Raw genomic sequence first — 21287 nt, 5'->3', positions numbered from 1 at the left:
AATGAACATAAATGGGCAGAATTCTATATATGAAGAATAGGGGTGGCTTTCTTTGATTCAGGGCCAAAAGTTATAAATGATATATTAAAATGTTATATAAATGGTAGAATTGTGAAGTTGGAAAAACTTAGAAATCATAACATAAGGGTTAGACTAAAACATAGTTTTCCAGAAGGGAAAAGCAAAGCCTAGAGAAATTGACTTGACTGAAAGTTCACAGCCAATTAGTAGCATATCTGAACCTAAGATCCAAATATGCTGACTTTCGGGTCAGTGCTAGGAAAGAGGTATACAATAAAAAGAGAGAATGCCTCTCTGTTATTTTGAATAGCATTTTGTAGATCCAGGGCTTATTTAAGAATTATGCTAGAAATCAGCTAAAGTAACAAAAGTCTCAACTAATCATGATTTTCTAAGCTGATATCCTGAATTGATTCAAACAGGTAGAAATATATAAAGAATTAGGGGTAAGGGAGAAGAGGGAAAAAAGAAAGCTATATAATAACTTTCTTGCACATTTGAAAGAAATTGCAAATTGTACATAATGCATTTGTCATTTCAAATACTTGTTTTATTAAAGTCTGAATAAAATATCTAAAAAAAAGAAATAGGGAAAAAGGAAAGGAAATGTGTATCTGTTGAATTTACCAATGACTAGTCCTTTTCTAGACTATCATCAGAGATTGGGACCCAGCAGATATGGTGTGACTAAGATTCACTACTTTCCAAATATATTTTCTATCTACCCCTAGAAGGATAGTGTGTATCCCAGAGAATGTGTTAGAAGTTTACAGGAAAGGTGTTGTTTGTTTGTTTGTTTCTTGTTGTTGTTGTTGTTGTTGTTGTTGTTGTTTTATCAAGACAGCCTATATAGGAATAATAAGTGATTGGGACTTCATAAATCTGGCATCATCTAACTGATCTATCAGTCAGTTTTGAACAGCTAGCAGAAATTCAGTGATCATTATTAGTAATTCCCATGGGAATTGATTGCTCATCCATTAAATTATCTCTTTCTATTCCATTCTGCTGAAACAACCCCAAAAGTTCTGGGTAACAATCTGAGAGGCTAAAATATCTGCTTCTGTTGCAGAAATACCAAAGCATTTTATTCACAGCTGAGTCTTCAAACCTAGCTTAGTGTCTCCATTGACACTTGATAAAAGTCTTGCAAAAGAGATACCTGGCTTTACTAAATAGGACATCTCCCCCCAAAAAAACTGGAATGTACTTAAAATCCTGACTTCTCCAAGGCCTGGCCATACCTGATCAAAAGTTCTGAAACTTGTATAGCCCTGAGTCTTAACTGTGAAGAACTGGAAGGAAAGATATTAAATAAAACCATTGAAAATCGAATGATTTACTATGTTTATCTTAGTATCAAAACAGGTCCCTAATAATCTGAGATCCAAAGAAGTCCTTGGCTGAAAGTTTTCAAAATTTCTTCACTTGTATTTGAGGCTCTTAATGGTTTTTTTTTAGATGAGTAGACAGATAATTTATTTTAATATAATTGGTTTCTTTTTAAAACTATTTCATTTATGCATTTAAAATTATTTAAAGAGTCCAAAAATTTTACCAGACTGCCAAAGGGGTCCATGACACAAAAAAAGTGAAGAATCTCTACCTTAGAGGAACTCCTATTATCCTAACTTAAACTTTAAACTCAAAACATGAATCAATCTCATGCCCTGAAGGATGATCTTTTAGAGCTAACTCAACTGGGAAAAAGAAGGACCCACCTGTGCAGCAAGTTTGTAGTTTTTCTTGACAAGTTCGTCATTGTTTTTGGTCCCATAGGCAATTGCATTGTGCACTTTGAGTACACAGGTATGGCCAGGGCTGAACACGGGAGTGAGACCCTGCATCACTTTACTTCGGAAGGCTTTGCGGTGGACCCCTTCTCCAAAGTGGAGTTCTTCTGTTACAATCTGACCGCGCAGGTTGTCCCCAAAATAGCTGTCACTGATAAAGTCTTCTCTGAAGATAAGCTGGCTGAATTCAATCTCTTCAAATTCTGAAACACAGAATGGTTTTGGCTGGGTGGAGCAGCTCTAACTATAGACTATGCTCACCCCTAATACATAACTTAATATGCTTATATGAAGAACAATGTCGACCAAGGATAGAGAAGGAAAGTTGTTGGTTTGTAAGCTTAAAAAATCTTTTAATTGTGTTATGTACACAAATATTATAATATAAAGCAAACTCTAAAAGCACAAGACTGTGCCTTCCACAAGATTGACTAAAGCAAATGTTGGGAGGCCAATCAGAAAGAAAACTTTACACTGACCCCAGAATTGGAATAGGAATAGTACCTAGGTATAAGTGGACAGAGAAAAGTGGAGGGGTAGAGACTGGAAATAGTAATATAAGGTTTGGGGCAGAGGTTGGTTGCTACAGATGAGCAATGGTTGGCTGGATTTCATTGATATAAACAATTCTCTAGCAATGCAAATCAAATATTTTGCAACTTATAGTCTTGAAGAGTTCCTATAAGGCAATAAGAGGCTGACTTTTCCCATCACCTGGCCAATATGTGACAAAGGCAGGATCTTTGTCTAGGTCTTCCTAATATCCAGACCTTTCATTCCACTATACCATTCAGATGCTCAGATACAGGAAATGATTGGATTAAAAAAATAAATCACAAATACAACTTCTTTTGAAAAGTCCTTGAGAAAAGACAACAGTATTTTTCTTTTGGATTTTCTTGTGTGAGAGGAGAAGTACTATCTTTTCTTTTTGAGCATTCTGAAAAGTGCCTGTTTTTAGTTATTGTTTGATCACTTCAGTCATCTCTGACTCTTTGTGATGCCATTTTGGGGTTTTCATGCCAAAGAGATTGGAGTGGTTTGCTGTTTCCTTGCCCGGTTCATTTTACAGATGAAAAACTGAGGCAAGGACGGTTAAGTGGGTCACATAGCTAGTAAGTGTCTGAGGCTGGATTTGAACTCTTAAATATGTCTTTGTGATTCCAAGTCCAGTGCTCTGTCCACTAGGCCACTAGTTGTCCCCAACAATGCTACATTTCAGTATCAATTCAAGATAATGTGTTTCATATGATGAATGATTCCCTATGATTATTTCTTCCACTTTAAAGTTGAAGTGTTTGAAGCCAGACTTCTGATTGACTGAGAAAAGACTGGATTTTAAATAAATGTTCTTCTATTTTGATTTTCTAATGTTCACTTCTTTCCTCAAGCTTATGATAAAAAATATATGGCATTGGTTCTGGTAATACTGGTTTATATTTTGAATCAAACATCTTATTATGTTCTGTTTATATGTGTTTAAAATATCATACCCTGGGGAAAACAATATGGCTTGTCTGTCTGTCTCAGTATGATTTCTTTAAAAGAACACTGTCTGTGGTCTCTATCAGAAGCCATGTTGTCAAATCTGTGGGGGCCTGCAGCTATTTGCCAGGGATCAAACTGTACGTTGAACTAATTATTGATTAGAAAGGAGTTTGGAAAGGAAGAAACTGAAGGCTTTTTTTTGAAGTCCTTCTTAAATAGAAAATTCAGGCTCACATTTAAGAGCGAGCTGTCAGGGAAAGCAGGGATGATGAAAATTACCATTATGAAATTGTGACCCAGTCTTGTAATCTCTCACTGCTGCTATATGATTTTTCTTTCTCTTTTTACTGAGCCACAAGAAGACAGGATAGTAGAAGACAAAATGGACTCTCCCCTGTTCTGATAAAAAGAGGAAGCTTTGGTTTTCCTTTAACGCTTTTGGGTATCTAAATCAATGTGATTACATTGGATCTGAGTGTCTCAACAATAATTAGAAGTATATGTGAGTGAATCAAGTAAATAGTAATAGAAATAGAGATTTTTCTTTTCTTTTTAAACAAGACTAAAATAAAATATATAAAAAGGAAAAATGGTGAGAGATGGATTCCATTAGCTTTAGATATGCTGTGGGATAGTCTTCTGCTTATACATATATACAGGATAGCTATTCATATATATATATATATTATATATATACATCAATATATATTTCAAAAAACTTATGTATACACTTGTATGTATGTATATATATATATATATATGTGTGTGTGTATAATTTTAATGATGAGAAGTATAAGAGAAGAATGATCACTTTTCATTTCTGGTGCATGGCTATTTCTCATTTATAGGTTGGGACCTGATCTCTTCCCCATAGAAGAAAAAAGTCAGTTCTATAGGGACATACATAATAGTGTACTTAAAAACAATTTTTTATAACTGACAATACCATTGCTTAAAATCCAGAGGTAAAAATTAATAAATGAAACATTTCAGTGTAATTCAGTCTATCAGGTTAAGAATTTCTGCAACCCAATAAAAACTTCAAAATTTGTTCAGTCAACAATTCAGGAAAGTGGGTTTCCAGGAGATCATGTTGGGGTATAGGAAGGAAAAGCTGCAGGAACAGCAAAACACAGAATGGGACATCATTAGTAGCCCTGCCAATGATTTGCAACAAATCTAGGTTGCTTGACAAAAACACAGCAAAAGAAGAAATAGAACTATCTCATTCCTTCTCTTCCCCTTCAGCTAAAATGACAGCATCCCTCAGTACACTTAAGAGAATAATACAAGGCAGAACTTGATACAGGGATTTTAGAAAAACATTCTAAGAAGCAGTCCCTGTTCTGGTCTTTTTTCCCTGTCTCGCCTTGTGATTCCACCAAAGAAAAGAAGTTCCAACATGTAAACTTCCTCTGGATATATAGATCTGAAATTTCTCTGTTGCCTGTGGTCTCAGAGAATTGCTGGAGATTACATAATTTGCCCAGGGCACATACAGCCAGTATGTGTCAGAAGCAGGATGTGAACTCAGACCTTCCTACCTCCAAGACCACCCCTCTCTTATCCTAGATGTAGGTTTTCTCTATAAGACCTTATGGAAAATGGAATGAGCAGTTGCCTATGTGGTTTGAAGATAATGACAACCTATTTTTGTATCTTTGCCAAGAAAACCCCATGAACAGTATGGTCCATGAGGTTATGAAGAATTGGACTAAACAACAACAATGGGGCATGATTTCAGGGACCTTGAGAAGATTCTCCTCTGCACTATTCAAGAATTTTGTGTTAAAGGAACTTCAGTAATGTTTATTTACCATATAAAAATGCTGGAGGAATGTTCCCTTTCCCCCTTTTTACCATCGTCACTGGCTAGCTAAGCTATCAATATACACTTCACCAAGCAGTGATGATTTTAAATTGATTTTTCTATAGTCATAAGCAGTCCTGAAAAGTGCCTGGAGATGCTAAAGAAAATCAGGTAAGCTTTCTTTCCTTTAGAGTCTGATAATTGAACATAAAAAGGTCCCTGTCTATAGTTACAAGACACAGTGCCTTCTTTGGCTTCAGAAGAACTAAAAAAGTAGACCTTAGATGATTTCCGTGGGCTCTTTCAGTTATAGGTGCATGGTAAATGGTAAATGTTTAATAACCTGCTCTCTAAAAAAAAAAAAAAGCAGGCCATACTTTCAAGTTTAATTTGCATTTTTCTCAATTTTTCTCAATTTTTAAAACATTTTTCTCAATCATTTTCTTAAGTGTAGACCATCAACAAAACATTAAATCAATCCTTGATTGTAGTATTTGCTGATTTCTGAGGCATAAATCTTCACAATGAAAATTTAACAATTGACTCTCAAAAGTTAGTTTGAGCTGACTCTGGTACATCTTTGCTTCTCCCCTAAAACTGATATTAACTTCAGATTGTGACTTAATATCTACCCTATTATTTTTTATGTAGTGAGTGTTGTAGGTGAAGCATCTCCAAATGGATCATGGGATTATAGTTAGAGCTTGAATGGGGCTAAAGTCATATAGTATTCATTTTAGAGATCAAACAAACTAAAAAAAATCAAACCCCCATACTGTAACCTAGACCACTGATGTGATTTCCTTGAGGATATATTACATGTTAGAAGTAGAGTTTTAACCCAGATCCTTTAGCTGCAAATCCATGCAATGTTACACTGTTTATAGACCTGCTCTGTTTCTAACAACTCTCAAACTATGCCTGAAATTCTACTATTAGTGTTTCATTCCTATGAGTGAAGCATTTTAAGGGACAAAAGCTTTGATGTGTTGCTTGGAAGGTAAACATATTATATCTCTAGTACCTGAGCAAATTATTAGATTTCTTTATACCCAGGACACGGGATGAGGGAGAGAAGAGAGGAAGAGAAATAAAAAGATGGGAAGGAAAGGAAGAAGGTAATAGAGTTCACTTAGATGACAATTTTGCAGAAGACTATTCTAGGTAAATTTCTTATTTGCTAAATATTTTCTACATTGTAGATGGATAGATAACTTAAAATTGTGAGAAAAACCAAATGCATCATTTGGACAGGAAATTACCAGTGGCCTTGAAATGGTGCTTCAATAAAGCATGAAGCATACTATGAATTGGCAAAAGCCTCATTTGGGTTTGTTTGTTGGAATTGTTGAATATAAATCAACACATCTTAGTTTTCAGAAGGCTTTATTACAAGCCACAGATTTTATTCAATGTAGACAGAAGGAGCACAGCCTGGAGGCAATGATATAGGATGCTGATCCTAAAGATAACAAGAGGAAAGTGATCCCCAAATACATCTATAACCTTAATAATGTCATCATGCACAGTTTGTTGCTTTGTAGCTGGCACGACATTCATTCTGGAGTTTCTCATGGGTTTAGCTTTATTAGTTTTGAATCAGAGAGCAACTTGCAAAATGCAAGTTGCAAGATAGAAATTATAATTACATTCAGAAAATGTTTAGTGAGAAAGGCCAGACAGGAGCACCCTGGAACTGAATACAAAGTTTATAGCCTGGTAATCATAGTCACCAGGGAGCCAGAAATTCTAATGGGGGGGGGGGAGGCTCCAAAGCCTATAAGATCTCTAGAGACAGATTAGTCTTATAGGGTTGGTGCCAACTGGGGCACATTTTAACCCTTATTGCAAGCTCAGTTTCACAATAAAAACCTGATTGTGCAAATCCAAACCTTCAAAGCAGCAGCAAACATCACAGGTATGGACCACAACAAAACTATCTTGGTATAGACTGTAAGAAGGGGCCCCTCTCTACTTTGGAGCTCCATTTTGTGGTTTACAAATGAAGAGGAAGGCCTGTCTGATATTTTTGTTTGAGGCCACTGGCAGGTGTAGCACACACACTATCAATATTAGAAGTAAATTTATTTTCTGCTGCAATGGTTTTGTTGAGAGGTAATTGAGAATCATATAACTATTGAATCTTAGCTCAGAGCTGGAAAAGACTTCAGGGATCATCCAGTCCAGTTCCTATTTGAAGCCTGAATCCTTTCATCATCAACAATGACAGGTGATCATTCAGCTTTGTCTAAAAACTCTAGAGATAGAAATTCACTACCTCACATGGCAAGCCATTTAATTTTGAAATAACTTCCCAATATGGAATCAGAAGCTCTTCCCAATATGGAGTCAAAAACTCCTTATTATTCAAGTTAGTCATTTTAAAAAATAAATTAGCACTATATAAAAAAGGCAAGAATAAAGTAGGATAAACGACTATTCTCAGAAGAAGATTGTCTGGGTTCAGATCCTGCCTCAAAGAAAGATTGATTATGTGACCCTGCACTTAACTTCTCAGATGGCCAGGCAATCTTCTAAAACTATAAATGGTGGAACAGGTACTAATCTGTATTTGTAGGGAGAGTTACCTATACCAATGAAATTAAAGCTCCCATCCCCAAAATATCAATATCACAACTTCTCCTGGACCCAAAGTGAAGGACAAAAATTCACAGATCTAATTTGGAAGCACTCAGAAGTCATCATCCCATTATCTTCATTTTACAGGTGAGGAAACTGAGATTAAGTTTTGGACCAAAAGTCACACAGGGAGTAATCATCAGAAGTGAGATTGGAACTTCCATGTTCTATTGAACACACTGGTACTCTTTTTCCAGGGGACTCTAATGCCTCCCAACTGAAGCAGGCAAACATACTAATTATTCTTCTCTTGATGTTTTCATTCTATATCTTTTCATCCATAAGTTTGGGGGTTGGTTTGTCTTGTGTTTTGTTTTAGAGTGAGCACAAGTTATAAATGATCAGAATGATCCAAAAGCATTTTAACAGAAGTAAAATTCAATTCTCTCTTCAATCATCTACAACCCTGAACAGAAGGTGAAATTTCTGTGAGGAGGGATAGGCTGCAGAATAACACTTTGCCAGGGAACATTCAGTGGAGGAGTTGATCAAAACGTGAGCAGATTCAGGAATGGCTCCTAAGCTTTGTTGAGTAGAGAGTTGTATGTGGGTATCAAAGGCAAACATCAAAACCCTCCTTCCACTTGCATTGAAGTGCAGATGAAAGGATTTGCTCTTGCCAAATACCTGATGTTTTTTGGGAATGTGCTTATCAGCATGCCCAGCTGAACAACCAGTGGAAGCAATGAAACGGGTAGTTTATGAGCCTATGCAGAAAAGAGGAAGGTAGAATTGTGGGAAAAAGTTGAATGGCATTTTTATGGGGAGGAGATTGCCTCAACTATCAAATCTATATATGATAGACACTTGCATTAGAAGATAACCTGAAAGTCCTCATTCCAAATGCTTATTATAATATTAGTGGTATTCATAGCAACACTTTGTGGTAGCAAAGAACTAGGAACACAATGGGTGCCCACTGATTGAGGAATGACTGAACAAATAGTGATATACAAATGTAATGGAATATTATTTCCATTTGAGAAACAACAAATCAATATTGAAGGGGCTGTGGGAAAACAGCAATACTCAGATGATCTTGATGAATTAACCCAACAATTCTGGGAAGCAATTTGGAATTATATATTTTTTAAAAGGTGGCTAAAATGTCTATAGCCTTTCCACTACTAAACATATACTCCATGAAAGAACAAAATATAAGCAACAATGAATATGAGGAATTTTGATAAACATAGGAAGAGTATATGCTACAGTGGAGTGAGCAGAACCAAAAAAAGTGTGTATATATACATGTATGCACAAACATATATACACTTATAATATATGTGTGTATATATCACAATGTAAATGAAAAGAACTGTAAAACAAAGCTGATTTCTGTGTGATTATAATTACTAATTTTAATTCTGTACAGGAAATGAGAAAATGCACCAACCTAAATTTGTTGTAAAAGTAGAACACAATGGTGTATGCGGAGAATTAAATGTTTACTTTGCCAGATGGGGGTTTTGCTTATTTTTTCCCCTTTGTTACAAGGGAAGGCTCATTGTGGGGAAGGAATATATTCAAAATGTCTGTATAAGAATTTACCTGTAAGATTTATGGATAGAGGAAGACTTTATGTCCACACAAGAGAAAGAGAAGTTTATAGGAGTTAAACTAGATAATTTTGATTCATAAAATTTAAAAGATTTCAAAAATAAAACTAATGCATCTAGAACTAGAAGAAAAGCAGCAAACTGGGAAAATTTTGCGGCAAGTTTCTCCTATAAAGACCTCTTCTTTTTTAAACACATAAGGAACTGAGTCAAATTTACAAAAACAAAAGGCACTCAAGAATTGACAACTGGTCAAAAGATACGAATAGGGAATTTTTAGAGGAAGAAATCAAAGGTATAAATAGTCATAAAAATGTTCCAATTTACTAATAATTAGAGAAATGCAAAGTAAAACAATTTTAAAAAGCAACTCAATCATCAGAATGTCTAAAATGAAGAAAATGTAAAATGACAAATGCTAGAAGTGATGTAACAAAATAGGTACATTAAGAGACCATTGGTGGAGCTGTGAATGAATCTAATCACTCTGGAAAACAAATTGGAAATACATCAAAAATATTAAATTGTTCATAGTTTTTGATCTAGTAATATCACCAATAGTTCTATATTCCAAAGTAATGAAAGAAATAGGAAAGGAACGCATATATGCAAAAATGTTTACAGTAGCTTTTTACGGTGGCAAAGAATTGGAAACTGATGACATACTGATCAATTGGAGAATGACTAAATAAATTGTGGCATATGAATATGATGGAATACCTTTGTGCTTGTAATAATGAAGGGGGTGGTTTCAGAAAAACCCAGAAATACTTGTATGAATTGATGCAAAGTGAAATGAGCAGGATCAAGAAAAAAATTATACATTATTGGCAATATTATAAGATATAATAATTTATTAACACAACTAACCACAATTCCAAAGAATTTATGATAAAATGTAATACTTCCCCATAAAGAACTGATAGACTCAAGAGTGAAGACTGAAGAATATTTTTTCTTTCTTTCTTTTTTCCTAATTTTTTTGGGCATGGCTAATATGGAAGTTTGTTTTGCATATCTATACATGTACAACCCATTGCGATAGATTTTGTTTCTGTTACCTTCTCAATGGATGGGGAGATGAGGATAATTTAGAACTGAAAATAAAATTGAATTTAGAACTGGGAAAAAAATTAAATATGGTATAAAAATAAAGATATCAATAAACTTAAAATAATTAGTGCTACCTAATCCCTCTCTCTGATAATGATAAAGCTCTAGAATTTTAATAACTTGGCAAAATGATGATAGTGAATATTATTATTCAAAAGCAAGAGAATGAGAAATTGAAGTAGCTTATTGCTTGCCAGTCACTTCTCCAACCTCTCTAGTAATTTATCTATTTTACTTGTTATCTGTCTAAAGGAACACATTATTTCCATCATTTACCCCAGGGGGTGCCTATTTCATGATTTAATGGTGAACCCATTTTCTCTGACAGCCCATACTGACTTACCTTTAATATCCTGATGACTTGAAAGCTGACCCAGAACTAAAAGGAGACAAAAGATGAGAGAGAAAGGCTGTCAGACCAGGAGCATCAGTGAAATGGCTGTAACTGTGCTTTCTATCCAAGAGTATAAAGTTGAGATTTACCTTCAGAAGTCAAGTTAAATTCAGCTGTCACTTTCCCATAACTGTTCTTGAGGCAGCAATAATACAATCCTTGATCTTTTTTACTTGCTTGAACGATGGCCAAGGACACAGTTGAATTATCTCCTGCACTGAGAATAAAAAACATTGACATTTACAAACTTAATCATTTTAAAGTCTCATATTCTTAAGCTGCAAGGAAAAACTCCTATTACCCCCTCCTCTGTCTTTTGCAACCAATAAACTAAGAGGAGTCCTCCATTGTGGTGCATTGTTTTACAATTTATTTATCTGTAAAGAATGCTTGGCCCATTAAATTTTGTAAAAGAACCTATTGGCTTGAAAATCCTGATCTTGCACCAATATTTGTGTACCATCATGAAATATTAATCTGCCCATCCATTAGGAGAATAAGTCTGCCATTGTAATATAAATCCCTGAAAAGAATGGAGATATTTATGGATAACCATTCATACTTTTGCACACTGCCCTGATTCCCTGCAATAGTATTAATATTGTATGTGTGCTCTGTTTTAGGAAAACCAGGTATATCAGAATTGACTCTGACTAAATGGATCAATTAAGGGACAATTATCTATATTACTAGAGTGTTCTCTGTCTTATAAAAGTATTAAAAGAGGCATTTCTTTGAATAGTGAGCTCCTTGGTGAATTTTAAACATAATTCAATATGTATAAATATTTAATGAAACAACTCTTTGCCTCATGTTTGTTTGGGGGAATATTTTTATATCTTGTTCTGGTCTAATCATTCTAGAAAATGTATAGGTACTTTGGGTTTCAAGTTAATTCTCTATATTTCCCATTAGACTGTCATCTCTTTGAGGGGAGGGAATTTTGAGGGGTTTTTGTGTTTCTTTACAACCCCAGTGCTTAGCCCAGTGGTATAAATGCTTATTAATTGAGAGGGGAAGGGGGAAAACTTTGGTTTAGTAAAAGAAAAAAGAAAGAAAGAAAATCCCTACCTGACTGATTTTTGAGTATCAGTTAGTTGGAGTTTAGTAAATGAATTTATCCCATTTTAGTTTTTTTGTAAAGTCCCTGATTTACACACAATTTTCATACAACTTTGTGAAAATGTATTTTTATAGTTTTATTTTGTCCTTGTTTAGTTAGTCTAACTTTTATCTCTCCCACCAAATTACAAGTTCGGTGAGGCAGAAGCTGAATCTCCTTCATCTTTGTATTGCCCTGAGCAGTAGAGTGGTTTATACACAATATATACTTACTAAATATTTGGGAGACTAAAAATATTTAGGAGACAATGTACTTTCAATGTCATGTCAAAATATATAAATATAAGTATATATTGTTTTGCACAGTGGTTACATTTTTATAAAGTTGTATGAATCTTCTTCAGGAAACTTTCCCTGATCTTCCAGCTAAAAATAGTCTCTTCTTCCAGGAAGTTTTTAAAGCATTTTTTGTTTTTGCCTCTTCTATGCTTTTTTCCTCTACTATACAAAAAGGTCTGAGGCTTCATTCCATATTTTATTCATCTTTTTTGTAAACTGGTTCTGTTTACATTCCAGGGTGAAAAATAGGTGATGAATCCCCATTGCATTATAGCAATAGAATTACCATAACTTGCCAACTGATTGGAAGTGGAAATGAAGGAGGAAAAAGTCAAAGATGACCTTAAGGCCATAAATATAGATAAACTGGAAAATTATATAACTCTGATTTCACTACTTCAAGAACCTGAATTTTCATTTATGTGGACCTTCCAAGAATGCAGATGAAAGTCTCTCCCTGTTTTATTAGATGGATCTTTATGAATTGCAAAGGTCAAAAAGTTCATCCTATAACCAAAGGTCAACCTAGTAAAGAACCTTACTTAACTCAGGTTATTGGTTCTCATGTGACCTTCAGTCCATCTGTGGGCCTATGTTTGTATCCTTATCAGCTTGGTAGGACTTGCCAGAGCTAAGATTCTACTGGTAATTGTTAAGAACCCAGGGTCGATTCTACACGAGGAGGAAGTATCAAAGGAGGACTTTGATAGGGATTATGTCATAACAGATTATAACACTTTTTGAATAGTGCTACTGTTGATTGTGTCACATTTATTAGTATCCCTACTTTCACCAATAACTCTGTATTCTTTTGTTATTTATCTTCTATTTTATTTGGGACCTTGTTGAATTCCCCTAGTAAAATGCAAGTTTCTTGAATTCAAATTCCTTCTTTGCCACTTATTACTTAAGTATCTTTGGGCAAATCACTTGAACTCTTAAGAGTCAAAATTTCCTCATCTGTAAAAGGAGAAGCTTGAACTAGGAGATATTTGGGTCCCTTTCTCCTCTCTTGGTTGTTACACTATTCTTTCCTGGTTCTCATTCTGTTTGATCACTCCTCAGACTGCTTTGCTGATTCTTCTTTCATATTACATATTCTAATCATGAATGTCCCCCAAAGTAGGGACTTTTTTTCACTCTATATTATTTCATTTGATGATCTCATTAGCTCTCATGGGTCCATCTACATGGATCTCTATCCATCTGATTTTCAGATCTGTATATCTAATCTCTTTGCTAACCCACAGTCATATATGTCCAACTGCCTCTTGGGCATCTCAAACAAAATGTCCCCTTTGCAATGACAATTGCATGTATCTAAAATAGTATACCCACACTTTCCCCTTACTACCAAAGGTTCCACTATCCTCCTAATCATACAGGATCTCAACCAACAAACTAACTTGGATTCCTCACTCTCAATCACTCCCCATATTCAAACCATTGAAACATTTTATCTTCCTTATCTTTGCAACATCTCTTGTACAATATATCCTTTTCTCTCAACCTAGTGACAATCTTTCTTTCACTCCAAGTCTGTCCCTCCCTCCAATCTATCCACTGTCAAATTGATCTTCCTAAAGAATATTAAATACAATTAATTCAATATGCTCCACCACTTCCCCATTATCTCTTTTGTTGTTATTCTTCAGTATTTTTTTAAGTCATGTCTGACTCTTCCTTCGTGACCCCATCTGAGATTTTCTTATGAGAGAGGCTAGAGTGGTTCATTATTTTCTTCTCTAGCTCCTTTTATAGATGAAGAAACTGAGGCAGACAGGATTAAGTGACTTGTCAAGGATGACAAAGATAATAAGTGTCATCTGAAATAAGATTTAAACTCAGGAAGATGAATCTTCCTGACTCTAGGCCCAGCATATATCACCTACTTGCCTTCTCTAGGATCAATTATAAACCCCCTGCTGGACTTTTAAAATCTTTTATAATCTGATCCCTTTCTAACTTCAATCTTTTTACATCCTACTGCTCTTCATATTCCTGTTCTTCCTATATGCTTCCTATCTTCTTTCAAGTCTCAGCTAAAGTTTCAAAATTCAGCAAGAAGCTTTCCCCTATACTTCTTAAATTTAGTGTCTTCTTTCTGAAACTACTCCAAATCTCTTAATATATGTTCTGTTTTTTCACAGTTGTTTATATGTTGTCTGTGAGATTTTTGAAGCAGGGATTATTTGATTTTTCTAAACTGTGTATCCCCAGAATTTAGCTCAGTCCCTGGTATGAGAGGGAACTTAAAAATGTTTGTGGCTAATATTTAACAAATAAATAAATAACAGCTATGCCCACAAAAGAACTCTGGGGGATGACTAAGAACCATTACATTGAATTCCCAATCTCTATATTTTTGCCTGCCTGCATTTTGGATTTCCTTTACAGGATAATTGTACAATATTTCAGAATCCTTTTCTTTTTGTACAGCAAAATAACAGTTTGCTCATGTATACTTATTTTGTATTTAATGTATGCTTTAATATATTTAATCTACTGGTCATCCTGCCATCTAGGGGAGAGAGTGGGGGGAAGGAGGGAAAAAATTGGAACAAAAGGTTTGGCAATTGTCAATGCTGAAAAATTATCCATACATATAACTTGTAAATAAAAAGCTATTTAAAAAATAACAGCAACAATGCTGTAATTATGATTATCAATGCCAGAATTTCTGTCATATAGGGCTGATGATCATTTGAAAGTGGTGTAGGGATAGGTGAATGTAACTCAAGGCTTACTTAGCCTTCACTAGCAAGTCCCTCCTGTTGTTTAAATGAACAGTGCAAAAGGAAAGACTCGAAAAAAGATAACATTTCTAAGGCCTTGGTAATTTTGCCTAAACTTGCCCTTAGCCACAACCAAGCCCTGTCATTTGTTTTTAAATCACATAATTTTTATCTTTTTAGTAAAAAGTCTATTTCCTGAAGAAATGAAGGAAATGCTTTTCTGGCACAGGGATTCAGTGAGATCTGAAGAAGGGCCAAAAGTGAGACTATACTTTCTATCCCAGGGAGGAAACAAAAGTGAGCCACCAAGTCTTCAGAGACCCCAGACAGCATACCTGGCATGTTTATTAGTGAAACAAATCCCATTGCCCCTTCCACTCCCCACCTCATCAATCTCCTAGAAACAGAAAAACAAACTAGGCCTTCCATTCCTAGAAATGGCTAGTCAGCACTTCTCAACGACTGCTATTTGGTCTGAGAGCTACAAGTGTTTCTTGCAGCTTCATGCCAAGGATGCCAAACTTGTTTATATCCTTGGGCTCATCTGCTGCATTTTGACCTTTGCTTGACCGTATACAGTATTTGACAGGTTAATGGAGATAGTTAGGAAACAGACACACACAATGACATATGTAAGGAAAAACATTTCAGATGCAAAAAACCTAGTTCAGTATTAGGCTGGTAGAATTTCAGACCTGGAAGGCATCCTGGAAGGCATCCCCTAGAGTCCCTTGACTTTGCAAGCAAGTAGACTGAAATCCAAAAACGTTGATATTTTCTCAAGACCATAAGCTTTTTAGCTGCAAAGCAGAGCACCAGATTCTAGGTCTTTAGTCCCCTAGAAAAGTATTGCTTTCACACTTCAGCTTTCCCCATAGTCTAGTTCTTAATGCCTCATGCAGTTAGCGCATTGCACTGTATGGTACAGAAGCAGGTGGACTGATCTTAGATTTGGGTTTGAGTGCCTATTCTGATGTTAGGTAGTTATATGACCCTCAGCAAGAGTGTCTGACCTCTCTCAGAAGATTTTCTCATCTATATAATGGAAATAATGAGCCTTATGATATCTGATTTACAGGTGAAGATGAGAAAGGTGCTTTCTAAAAGAGTTATAGAAATGTGAATTATTATTGTTGTTTAGTCATTTTGAGTCATGTCCAACTCTTCATGATTCCTTTTGGAGTTTTTTTTGGCAAAGATACTGGAAAATTTGCTATTTACTTCTCTAGGGATTTTGGATGGAGAATTGAGAAATAGAAGAGTTAAGTAACTTTGTAGAGTCATGCAGCTGGTAAGTGTCTGAGGCCGCATTTGAACTCAGTTCTTCCTGACTCCAGGCTTCAATAAATGAAGCAGTGTTACATAATGGATAGAAAACTGGCCTTAAAGTCGAAAATATCTGAGTTCAAGCTTTACCTCTGATAAGCTAGCTACAAAAACTAAGCAGGTTACTTAATGTCTCAGTGCTCTAAGCTATTCTCTGAGACTGAGTTACAAAGAAGATACTAACCTGCACTAAAAACTGGAGAATTCCCTCAATCTATAGTTTCCTGTGCTATATGGAATCATAATTCTAATCCTTATCCCTATTCAACAGATATTACTTGGTTACTAATGGGTTGGTACATTTAGATAAGATACTGAATCTTTACCTTAATGGAACTCAAATCTTTATCTCCTCTCACTATTTCTGCCACCTCCATTATCTCCTAAGAAACTATGTGACAAGATGGTCATAAAATCATAGAATTGTGTAATGTCAGACAAGAGGGAGACCTTAGAGATTGTCTAGTCTAATTTCCTCATATTGCAAATGAGGACAATGCCCCAGTAAGGTTGTAAGAAATGATTAAGACTGGCTAGTCCAAAACCAGACATTTTACCTTCTTTGAACCCTTGCGATTAACTTAGAATCTTTTGTCCAGGAGATGGTGGAGTCTTCATGGATTTCTGCAAACTGACAGCTTAATTTTATATTTCCAGAATGATCAGGAAACATCTCAGCCTGGATCTTCTTCAATAGTACTGGGGCTGTCAATTAGAATTTTGCAATTCATCATTGGTAAAAAAGTGAGAAATTAAATGATCTAGAAAACCTGACCTCTTCTTTTTTTCATTTAAAAATTAAAAAAAAAATTAAATCATAGATAATGAAATAGAATATGAGTCCTTCCTTTTTAAAAAGTAAAATTGGATATTGATGAGATACCACATACATGTTTTCAGCTAACAAAACTATACTCCACCCTTTTTTCCCAAGCCAATATTAAGTAAGTGAGGTGAAGTGCATGGAATAGTGTATACCTGAATTGTAAAGGTAACTAAAGCTAGACCACCAAGAAGCAAAGGGCAACTCAATAATATATTTGTGTTGAGTTTTTCTTCCTCATTTTCTTTGTAAAAGAAACCCTACTAAAAAGGTGCTATATTTTATTTCCTCCATATCAATAGGACATTGGTATTGCCTAAAACAAATATAAGTTATGAAAAAAAATCAATTGCTGGAAGATGGGGCTATCCTATGAAGAAGCAAAAGAATGGAGTCCAAATAAGGGTACAATTATCTGTGTAGCCACCAAGAGGCAGTATTAACATGATATCATTTAGAATTGGTTTTGAACCATCATTATCTAAAGCACAGCTTCTTAAATTGTGCTTTGTGACCTCATATGAGGTCTCATAACTGAAGGGGGAAGTCACAAAATTATCATTTATTATCAGTGAATGTTTGGTTTGTATACTTTTTTATATAATGCCTATATGCCTGGGGTCACATACAAATTTCTCAGGTGAAAAGGGGTCCCAGCTGGAAAAAGTTAAAGTCCTAATGTAAAGGGCCAGGATTTTTAAAATTCTAGATGGAAAAAGAGTTTTACTTCATTTTGTTGTAGATTCTCCCTGAAAAGCAAGGAGCAGGTGCCACAAAAACTAAAGAATAAGCAATTTCATTTGGTATAATGACAATATTTAAAGTCAGCATTCTGAAGCTGCCAGGAGGGTTTCTGGGAAAGTTTGCCTTAGCCTCAGCTATAGGTGTCAATGAAATACAAGTCAAATCCCATTAAGTAGGTTCACTCATGAAATAACAATCACCACCACCAAAAAAAAATGACTGTAATGAAAACCTTCTGAGCCCCATCCAAGATCCAACATTGCTTTGTTGCTCTGTCACTACAATATTCACTACTGTGAATAATTCAGTAGATCAAAAGCTGTTGCCAGTCATTGTTGGAATAACGGCCACTTGTATAAATAAAAAGTTTATTTTATATTAGAGAAGTGGTGATGGGAACACTGGGTAACAAATTCTACAATCAGAAAATAGTTTAGACTCAATACTTTCTAATTATCTCTCTTTGAATTAATTTGGGAAAACAGGGGCCTCACTTATTCTTCCAAAAAAATTCTTTTTATTCAAATGCTAATGATTATGTTATTCTAGGCATTGGAGGGTAGAGGAAGAGTTAGCTCCATTTTATTTTGTTTATTTTTAAAATTTTATTGATGTTATTTTTACATCATAGTCATTTACATACACACACATATATACACATACATATATATGTTAATCTTCACCTCTCTGCAGAAAGAAGACAATAATGCTATTGATTTTTGCTGACTATAAGGACCTCTTAATATATGTTTCTAGGATTCTTTCTTTGGCACATCAGTCATAATATGTTCAATAGAAAGCAGGTGAGGGCAGAGGAATAAAGTCAGATCATATATCAGACATTTACAAATGGTGTGATCCTGGGCAAGTTACTCAACTTCTCAAGGTATTGGCTTCTTCCTCAGAAAAAAAAAGAGCTGGATTTACTGGTCTCTGAAATCTCTTTCAATTCTAAAATCTAAGATTCTATGAAACTTGACAAGAACCTTAAAAGTTCTTTTTTGAGCTAGTTGGAGAAACAACTAGCTCATTTTGCAGTTGAAAAATTCATTTTGCAAAAGTCCAAGATGTTCAATGACAGGCTCCAAGTTGTACAACTAGTTAGCAGTATTAAACAACAAAGATACCTTTAGTGTATATGTTGCTGTTATTCACTTGTTTCTGTCATGTTCAACTCTTTGTGACTCTAATTGGAGTATTTTAGGTAAAGATACTGGAATAGTTTCTCATTTCCTTCTCCAACTCATTTCACAGATGAGGAAACTGAAACAAACAGGGTTAAGTGACTTGCCAGGTTCACACAGCTAATAAGTGTCTGAGGTTGGATTTGAACTTGGGGAGATGTCTTCCTGGCTCCAGACCTGGTGCTTTGTGCACTATGGCACCACCTAGCTGCCTAATATACATATATTCTGAGGGTATTAGTATAAACAATAATAGCCACAAGTCAGCCTAGGTTCAAACCAGATTCTGACTAAGAGCTCTTTCCACTCAGTCATGCTACCTCTCAGGGACATGTTGGCCACTGGAAATAGCATCGTGAGCCATCTTTGATACACATAAAATAGCTGTAAACCTTTGTCCAGAGTTCTGATGGTGTTTTCTCTCCGTTCCCATTCCTCTCCTTTGATAAAGGAATTCCACCTTCACAGAGAAGTAGACAAGACCGAGGTGTCTTGGGAACAAATGGTCTTCTTCCCCCTAACACAAGGTACAGAACATGGCATGGAAATATTATGGCACCTAAGATATGAAACTCTTGATTTTAACTGATATAAATTACTTGTACTCATTTCCTTGACTCTGAATCCTTTCTTAGGATGCTGAAAGTTGGAGCCAGTTGACGTATTCAAATCCAAGTTCTACTTCTTACTATCCATATGACATGACTCATCTATAAAATGGAAATTGGGCAGGATAACCTTTAAAGTCCAATAGAGGCTTAGATCTATATTATGATCTATTGTGTATGAGGGGCTTGGGTACACATATGTGTGTGTGCTGATGTGTGTATATACATGTGTAGTTTGAAACCATAGCTTTAACAATACCTCTGCTCTAAATGTATCCTTCTTTGCTTATGGGTGGGTCTACAAAGGATTCAGTCCACTGCTCAAGTGTGCTCTTGCTATACTAGGTCTAATTATTCATTGACTGATGAAGCTGCCTTGGAGTCATCACCAAATACTTCAATAGTACAATGTTGTGAAGAATAATAACTTCTCATAGACAAGCTAGACAGTCAATGCCTGCCAGAGACCATGCTCTTGAGGATATGCCAAGAGACCATGTCCTTTTCCCCATATGAGAACAGGGTCAGGGCGTTTGCTACTCTTCTTAGCTCTTTGTCTCCTGCGTCCAAGGACATGGCCTCTGGCAGTGTTCAAGGACATGGTCTCTTGGCATATCCTCAAGAGCATGGTCTCTGGCAAATGCCCTTTATGCAGTTCCAAACGTCGTACTTCTTTTACATTGGCAAAACTATTTTATGTCTTTTCTATCTTTGTTTGAAAACATTAGGTTCTGTTTAAAAAGTTATGTATGGCATGCTTGGTTGAGGAACTACAAGCTCTTTTGGAAAATAGTTTTGTATCTAATACTTTGTGTGATGGTTGCTAAGAAACCATCCAAAAAGTAATAAGAATAACAAGAATTCAAACTTCAAAAGGAAAGAGAAGATGTTGCTCCCCTTGTGATCAGATCCAGACTATAATGGCTTTTCTACTATAGCTGACATCAAGATGCACAATATCTCTCTATAATGTCTTTTTTGGTCTCTTCCAAGTTTCATTGATGAGAAAGCAAGAACTTTTAAAAAGAAGAGGACTGAAACTTAAGAAGAATTATTTCCATTTCAGACTGTGAAAGAAGAGTGGTGATAAAAATGGTTTTTAAAGTGAAGTGGCCATAAATCAGGGAGTTTTGGCATTACCCAGAAGTCTTTTGGCTCAGATAAATTTATAGTAATTAGAAGGCTGGGGAGAGTGAAGCATCATACTCAAATGTTGGGGTGGAAAACAGGCTTAGGTTAAACAATGATTTGTAAATACTTATTTAGTATTTATAATATTTGTAAATATTTATTTAGTGAGAAAGGTACCCAAGTACTTATTTATTTGAATCTTGCTTTAATACTACTTAAATCTACTTTAACACTATTTTCATCTACTTAAATATTGTCCATAATACTTATGATTAGTTTTTTTTTCATAAAAAGATTTCTTTCTTTTAAAACATAATTGCATAGAAATGTGCAATAATCTCTTCCCTCCTTCTCAGTCCCTTAGCAAAGCATATCTTCAGGAAACTGAATAATACAAAATATAGGACTGATTTTTTTAGATAAAGAAAAAGGGGCCATTGACCACAAAATGGCAACTTGACTGTAGGCAAAAGACTTATGAGGCAATAAATGTCTTCTTGAAACTAATCTTATATAC

The 21287-nt window shown here is 35.2% G+C and overlaps 1 protein-coding gene across 1 annotated transcript in view; it reads right to left on the bottom strand.

Moving 5' to 3' along the window:
- Positions 1-21287, bottom strand: part of ALPK2 (alpha kinase 2) — a 155256-nt gene that overhangs the window by 54458 nt on the left and 79511 nt on the right. Inside the window, exons 5-8 of the mRNA XM_051973263.1 lie at positions 16838-16985; positions 10908-11035; positions 10768-10803; positions 1743-2017 (exon numbers count right to left, since the gene is read on the bottom strand). Of these exons, the coding sequence (XP_051829223.1) occupies positions 1743-2017; positions 10768-10803; positions 10908-11035; positions 16838-16985 (587 nt within the window). The remainder of the gene's footprint in view (positions 1-1742; positions 2018-10767; positions 10804-10907; positions 11036-16837; positions 16986-21287) is intronic.

The sequence above is a fragment of the Antechinus flavipes genome, chromosome 1 (assembly GCF_016432865.1).
Source record: "Antechinus flavipes isolate AdamAnt ecotype Samford, QLD, Australia chromosome 1, AdamAnt_v2, whole genome shotgun sequence".
Taxonomy (NCBI): Eukaryota; Metazoa; Chordata; class Mammalia; order Dasyuromorphia; family Dasyuridae; genus Antechinus; species Antechinus flavipes.
The sequence above is the reverse complement of the archived record's forward strand: the minus strand, read 5'-3'. Positions and strand labels throughout refer to the sequence as shown.